This window comes from Chelon labrosus (genome assembly GCF_963514085.1).
Source record: "Chelon labrosus genome assembly, chromosome: 15".
Classification (NCBI taxonomy): domain Eukaryota; kingdom Metazoa; phylum Chordata; class Actinopteri; order Mugiliformes; family Mugilidae; genus Chelon; species Chelon labrosus.
Window position 1 is genome coordinate 11918226 of NC_140348.1, and position 8138 is coordinate 11926363.

The following is an 8138-nucleotide window of genomic DNA, read 5'->3' on the forward strand; positions in this document are numbered from 1 at the left end:
ATTGCCACCATCTTGCCAAAATTATGGGTAATGTATTCACAAGAGGAAATTACTCTCTAAATATGAGCTGCTGTCTTTTTTTTTCTCTCTTTCTACCGTGGCCGTGTGTTTGTGTATGACCAGTATCTCCACCTGATTAATTTGCAGTCGCAGTCGCCTTTACTGTTGAACTATCACTAGATTTGTATTCATTTTTTTTTATTTAAGATTTGCACTCTTCACATGTTCGAAAGTAATTTTTTTTTTTTCTGACTCCTTCATGAGGAAAATTCGTCCTTTACAAGGAGTGTTCCGTCAGCCACTCATCTTATATTTAAGCAAGGAGGGAGGGCAATGCGCAAATTGTTTATATATAAAACGCGCCATGCAGATACAATCTCATACCATCTATTCCACAGTAGTCTCTGATATGGTCCAAATTACTGGACAGAAATTGTTAAAGAGGTGTACAATTTCTAATTAAATTATTAAACTGGTATTTTGTAACACATGATCCTACAGGTGTCACTGGACACTCGTTGCGAATGTCTCAACAAACACATGAAAGGGTTACAGATTTTACATTTGTGAGTGTGAGGTGATCCTGATTTGTTGTCACCCAAAACAATCTTATTACTGTTTTTGTTGAACAAGGAACTCATGACCCAGAGATATGAATGGCATTCAAGCAGGATTTAAGATGATTATGATTTGAGAAAATTAGTAATAAAAGAGATTCGGCATATATTCGGAATCACATTTTGACAAGGATTTATATATATATTTTTTATTTTTATTTTTTTACAAGATCCAGGTTAGACATCCTGCAGAGACTGTCAGAACTGAACCAGAGCCTGAGATTTTGGCAGTTACTGCACATAAACAATTTTTAGTTTACTTTATTTTATTTGTTTATTTTATTTATTTATTTATTTATTTATTTTTTAAGAAATCTGAATGTATCTTGCTGTTACCGCAAAGGAGATCGAAGTGGTTGATGCTTTGAGGGGAGGGAGGAAACATTCCGTTCAACCTGAGTTGAGTTGGGAACAACTCGGACCAGAGCTATGGTCAGTATGAATTGCAAAATTAAATGAATTATGCAATATTTTGATTCAACAAGGGTAAAAACTGTTTTTGTACATTTGAATATGGGCAGAATACATCTCTGGACTGTGGTCAGGTGACAGAATCGAGGATGCAGGATCCGGAAACTAAAGTCTACCTTTCCAAAAACATCAACTCTCAACAAGGGTTGATCCGATCTTGAGAGTATTTGATGCAGGCTGTGAAACTCTTTCCATAGTGAGAGGGCAGCTTTAGGAGTCTGTCGATTTAGCCCGCAGTGTTCTGTATAAAAATACCTTAAAAATGACCTACTCTCTCTTGCATTTGCATTCCACAAACTTTGGAAATATTACCGTAAAGATGAGATAATGCGTAAAATCCAGATTTGGAAGCACGCGTATTTCTCCGTCAGAACAACTTCAGCCTCAAAGGCCATGTTCCGTTTCCGTGTGCGGGCTGATACAGTTATTGGAAATGAATCAGTCTCTGTATGATGACCTCATCAAGAGACAAAGGGTTCGTTCAAATATCGTCAGATAACCCAAGTATTGACGTACCTACCATGCACACTCAACACGGTCCCATTACTGCAAATTAATAGATTAGTATGGCATTATTCCTCTGGCACATATCGATCTGTAAACGTCTGCTGCATATTGCGTCAAGTAAGCAACGTTCACACGCCGCTTCGCCTCTGCTTATGACCTTGATTTGCGCGCATAAATTGAAAAAATTACCACTCGATAATTTCCATTTGTGCGACATCTTTATGTAAAGGAGAAAAGGGAGCGGGGCCAAAATCAGATAAAGTACATTTGCAGGAACTGGGACAAGCGGACGTGACCGGGGACCGCGCACGTTGTATTGCATTAAAATGGAGAGCTGAATGGGTAATTTTAATCCCTATCGTAGGTTTTAGTGGCAGTTTTGGAAACACACAAGTGGCCCGGCCACCTTGCATAATGCTAGCCTCTTCTTTGCTGCTGCTGCTGGCATCTGCTCACACAAGTGTTGGACTGGCAAAGTTTGTTAAAGGTTGCATGGAGAGATTAGAGCATTTATTTCAACAACTAAAAGGTGTTTCGATATGGCAGAATACCTTTCTGGAAGAGATGAGGTTCTCTTGGGGTCCTTGGGTGGTCGGTAGGTTCATAACCAAGACAGGAATCACGTGAACATCATCCACCCTCACCTTAAAGCTTCCAATGTCTTACAAATGATGACAAACAATAAACATACTCTTTTTGGTCAAATTGGTTCAGACCTGACTGTGTGTAAACACAAGCTCTCCCCACAAGCAACTTTCACTGCATCCGTTATAGATACTCCAAACTGCAGGTACATTTCCACAATCACAGGCTAAACAAAAGTGATACCAGCGCCTCACGTCCCTGCTGTGACGCGTCAAATACCATGTGTTTGAACAACTCTTTTTTGACATTTCTCGGGGAGGAAAGCTTGTTTTAAACCCATCCCATTTGCTTTCCTGATTGAATGCGGACATCAGATTTTCATCAAAGTTCTATTAAGTGAAACATAGGTTGCGGGGCACCGTCTGATTGGAACAGTTTAAATTTTAATTGTGTTTTTAATTTGACATATAGTTGCTGTGAAGAATGACACTGAAACGCCGAGGGGCGGTCGATTTTCTTAATTTCTCCCCGAGGAATTGATGAGTCTATCAGGGCAGTAGATTGGAAAGCCATTAAAACTCAATGGTTAGGTTGTTAATTGGAACTTGATGGATAGGAGCCCTTGGATAGGCTGTACTGATCCAATCTTCCTGACTTTGTGTTTTCCAATAAATTACCCAGTTCATTTCCACACTCAGATTACATAAATTGTACACCTCCAGGGCTCGGGTGCTCTGCTTGCGTTTACAACTCTCTCCCTCTCCCTGTCCCCCTCTCTCTCTCTCCCAACCTCACACTCACGTACACGCATACACACACAAATGTGCGCGCACGAACGCGCAAAACGCCCCCTGAAAAAAGAGCAGGCCCCGCTTTCTTGAATGAAAATCGAAACATAATCAACGTTTATACTTACAAAATTTATTGATATCATTTTCTCTGGTAATTTCCTTATTCTAGACCTGGACACGCCATACATCATAATACACACGTCTAAAGGGTCTTTGTTTAATATTTATCGAAGCTTGATTCCCAGATCAAAGCGCCTCATAACTTCATCTGTCTTTCTCAGACCTTTCTCTCCTGCTAAAGATCTTGTTCTGCTATTGCGGTAGGGCGGCCATACGCCACCTATCATTGTGATAGAGCACGAACTTAGGCCCGGTACTTTCTGCTGGGGCCTCGCCAGGCCTCGAAACGCAGAAACACTGGTAAGGGAGGAACATTTCCATACTAATAGAAGGCACCGCTCGGCCACTATAGGGCCGGCCTATAAACGCCAACTCTGACATAAAAGCAGCATGTGTAATTTATTCTCTGCTGCACAATAGCAGCCTGTTATGTAAGCCCGCTATCTCCGTGATGAACTAATCTCACTTTGCAAAAAGTCGTCTGAAAGTGATGAAGGCGGCTACACTGACAAAGGTCTTTGTTTGAAAAGAGCAGCGTATAAAATAAACCCATTTAACTGTCATTGCAGATTTCACGCCTTATGTGTAACCACCATAAATCCAGCATCCGCCCTCATATATTTGCCCCCCCACCCCCCTTCCTTCGGTAAAGCCTCCCCTGCGTAAGCGTTTTAGTAAGATCGTTTAGCAGCTGCTGGCCCCACTGCCAGTTGAGGATATTTACGCGTGGATCCAGATGCATCTGTCTGACTGATGATGATGAGGATGACGGCAGAATCTGCTGTCAGCATCATCATCATCATGATGAGCGGCAGCAGCAGTATCACGTCCATAGTTGTCTTCTCCCCTTTCCAGGCTGTCTTAACGCCGAATGTCGGTTGTGTTGCTACCGGGAAGGGCGCTGACATGATGATTAAAGCTGACCATTTGTAATGTGTCTGGGGCTTCCTTACAAAGCAGTAAAAAAGAGGGGGATAATGTCCCCGAACCTCCAGCTCAAGCCCCGCAGCTGTCCCGCAGCCAGACACAACCACAGAGACACACAAACACACACACACACACAGACAGAGCACGGATGGTGAAGGTGGGAGGAGGGCGGTGGTGGGAAGCGCCCCCCCTTACACCGCAAACACGTGTGCGCACACTCAGCCCCCACCAACTCCAATCAATTAGTCAATCAATTAGCCGGCCTCCACTCCACGCGCGGTCATCACGAGGCAGATTAGCTCAGTAATGATCAAATTAATTCTTAATCGCAGATAATGGACGCGGAATGAGTTTATTATTTTCAGGAAAAATGAGTTAGGCCTTTGTCTTAGTTAAAATCCTGTGAGCCTAACTTGCATTGGATAATAGAAAACATCCCCATGACAGTTGTTGGTCATCTCCAGCTGACTGAGCCTTTTACAGGTTGGATAGGATAATATATATTTACATAAACAACATTTTTTGAACATAGACCATCTTCTTTTCTTCATTCTTTTATTTAAAAAAAATAATAATTCTCAAATATCTCTTTATATTTTGTGCAAATGTGTCAGTTTTGTGCAAAAAGAATTTCATTTAATTAAATTGATATTATCCTTGTATGCATAATATAGAGCTACACACACACCTTCTTTGTTTTATCTTAAATATAATATATAATATATTTGTTGTGAAGACGCCGTGCTGTCAAATATAAAATTTAGAAAAGTTAACAGGTGACTGTTTTCAAAGTCCATGCATATTAGGCTACCTGTAGGTGCCGAAGTGGCGAATGCGTACTCCTCTTCTTCGGCTCCGTCGCTCTCGTCTAGTCTCAAAACCTTGACAGGAGTTTGAAATTTCCGGGCTTATGTCGGAGGCTGCGATTGGCCCAGGAGGAGCTTACCTACATGCAAATGAAGCAACGCAACCTTGCTGCCTCCGATCCAGAGCGTGAGGAGGAGGACCAGGAATACATTCACGTTCCCCGAGCTCTAGAAAAAACACCTCCAACTCACTTCAATGTGAAAACTCCACAATTAAACAGGCTAGAGGGGGGGAAATAAGCGGACAAAAGACGCTTTCGTATTTTTTTTTTATTTTTTTTTACGCACCAACCGTGTAGAAAGCAATAACGGAATACAAGGGGACAGACCGATTCAGTCAATACTTCAATACTGTTATGAAGCGAGAATGAGTAGCGCAGAAGACAGCGGGAGCAAGTGCTCGTCGGGCCCGATTTCCAGCTTTACCATCCAGTCTATTTTAGGCACGCCTTCCGATGAGCCTCGCTCCGGGACCAAGGAGCTCTCCAAGGGGCCACCGCCGCCGCCGCCACGGAGGCGCTCGCTCTCGGTGTCCTCCGAGGAGGAGTGCAGCGGCGGGGAGGACTCGGCAGACTGCTTCTGCTCCGACACGGGTCACAGCGATCCGTGCACCCAGCACCAAGCCCATAACTTCTGTTTAGGTGAGTATTATTATTAATAAGATTACCATTATTATGATTATGATTATTATTATTGTAAGAACTGAAATAATTTAAATATTTGAGCACCTTCCAGTTTATTTACAAATGGAGCAGACATGCTGTTAAATGTTTTTGTTGGCGTGTGTCTGTGACTGTGACACTGACATGCAGCCCGTCCACTTCCACTTGTTTGTTGTGTGCAGCAGCAGCGGAAGAGTGGAAGGTCGAATAATTAGCCGTCTGTCTTTCCTCTCATTTCAAATTTAATTGAGCCTGCTAATTGATGAAACATGCTTCCAAAATGGCTGCACTACACGTCGTCAATTGAGCGTTAAATAGAGCAGGATTTAATTAATAGCTTACTGTACGCCGAGCATACTCAACGCTGTTTATTTAAAAAGTCACAGGCTTATCCGGCAGTCGATTTAGAGAGTCAAAGTTCACACTTGACACACTCTCAAACTGAGCATGTCTGAAAAACTGTCATTTATTTTTTTCCCCACCTCGCACTGTCGTTTAAAAATCACGCTTAAAACATCGATGCGTTTTTTCGGCTGTGATACTGATCGCCTCCTTTTCCTCCTGCTGCGCCTAGGTCCCGCTAAAGGACTTCTGTCCGGAAACGACGGGCTCGCTCGGCGGCCGCACCTGTCACAGCCTCTGCTGCAGGATTACAAGGAGGAGCAGGAGAGACCGTGCCATCAAATGTCACCTCTGTCGGAGGAGAGACAGACGGACGGTGCGGACAAGCAGGGCAACTCGGCCAAGAAGAAGACGCGCACGGTTTTCTCCCGGAGTCAGGTGTACCAGCTGGAGTCCACCTTCGACATGAAGCGCTACCTGAGCAGCTCGGAGCGGGCCTGCTTAGCGTCCAGCCTGCAGCTGACGGAGACTCAGGTCAAGACGTGGTTTCAGAACAGGAGGAACAAATGGAAACGGCAGCTCTCAGCTGAACTGGAGGCGGCCAACATGGCCCACGCCTCCGCACAGACACTAGTGGGGATGCCGCTGGTTTTCAGAGATAACTCCTTACTGCGCGTACCAGTTCCCCGGTCTATCGCCTTTCCGACGCCCCTGTATTACCCGGGGAGCAACCTGCCAGCATTACCTTTATACAACCTGTATAACAAAATCGAGTATTGATTGACTCTACTGTATGTTCACCACTGCAGCCCACGTAAAAGAAAAAAAAAAAAAAAAAAACGCATTACAAAACAACGTTCTTCTAGTGTCTCCACATAAGCCCTGTATTATATTAATGGTATCACTTTATTTGTTAAGAAATTTTCTTATTATGCAGTAACTGTATGTCTCACAAAAAAGCAATCAAGCTTCCCTATATGTATAAAATACACCATGTGTATAATTAATTATAACAATTTTGTACTTTTATTTCCCTGATAAAATATTGCAGTTAAACCATCATATCACCTTCAAGAAGACTTGACCCAAAAAAAAAAAAAAACACACCTGCTTTTCCAAGTTTTTACTCACACTTGGTTTGTCAGACATATTATAAAGGATCAGTCATTTTATTTCACGTGACACAACACTGACAGGAAACACACAATTCTTCCATTTAAGGAGAAAATATCATTGTTTCTATTGTGATTTAGACCTTCAGTAATAATAACCTTCTCATTCAATAAATTTTCTATTTCAGTGAAAATCGGGCTCGCTTGGTTTTATTTTATTTTATGCAGTTTTCAACCGTTTCTTTTTCTTTCTTTTTTTTTTGGCAAGAGGCAAACATTTAAACCAGTGTAGGTTGATGTTAAATTCCTGAGGAGCGTACAAACTGCGCGCACAATTTTATTTTTAAGGCATATGTTTATTATAGGAATTATCACAGCAATTTAACTGTTTTACTTAGCTTGTTTTAAACTAATAAATGTGTTTTAAGACGGTGTAAATTAACATACTGCTTACAGTACATTTCTGTTGGCTCACACATCTTACTTCTTACCTCATATAATTATATCAAATGTTGCATTGGTGCATTTTAATCCGTGGAATGGAAATAAGGGTATGGGTGTGAAATGTAATGCAGTTATTCTCCTGCAAGGCTCATAGTGTGGCTTTTATTTTATTTTTTATTTTTTTTAGTAAAATGTCAGTCTCAGCTCAAAAGAAATGATGTTTTCATTCCGATCATATTTTCAGGCTCATTTTTATATTATTAAAGCGTACAAGTTACCACATGACTTTGCTTTAAATGAAAAGTTGGATGATCTGAGCAAGGTGCCACTTCATGAGGTAGATGAAGCTGGGCTGGAAAAAAGAGATGCACACTATCACTAGCCAATCATGCCTCTGGGTGGGATCTTCTCTCATTTGAAGTCTGCCTCCTGTGGCTCTCAAGCATCAGGCCTTGTAAGGGGAAACCTAATAAAGAGGGCATATTGTAAAAGTTCAAGACTCGGGCCGTCATTAAGCTGTTCTCTTTTCTCCATCTGTGTAATGGATTACCGTTGAATTCTGGGCACTGCATACAGCAGTAATAAGCAACACAACCTTGCAGGATCAAGTTATTGTTACTTCAGAAGCTAGTTTGGATTTTTAAGGAGTCCAGGTCATGAAAAACATGAACATAATCACACACACTTACTTACC

General features: G+C 42.0%; 1 protein-coding gene across 1 annotated transcript; it reads left to right on the forward strand.

The window, feature by feature from the left end:
* The first annotated feature begins 5049 nt into the window (after nt 1-5049).
* Nucleotides 5050-7077, forward strand: hmx2 (H6 family homeobox 2). The gene is made up of 2 exons (XM_084562362.1): nt 5050-5525; nt 6121-7077. The coding sequence occupies exons 1-2, from the start codon at nt 5252-5254 to the stop codon at nt 6666-6668; spliced, it is 822 nt and encodes a 273-aa protein (XP_084418488.1). The 5' UTR covers nt 5050-5251; the 3' UTR covers nt 6669-7077.
* Nucleotides 7078-8138: the final 1061 nt, after the last annotated feature.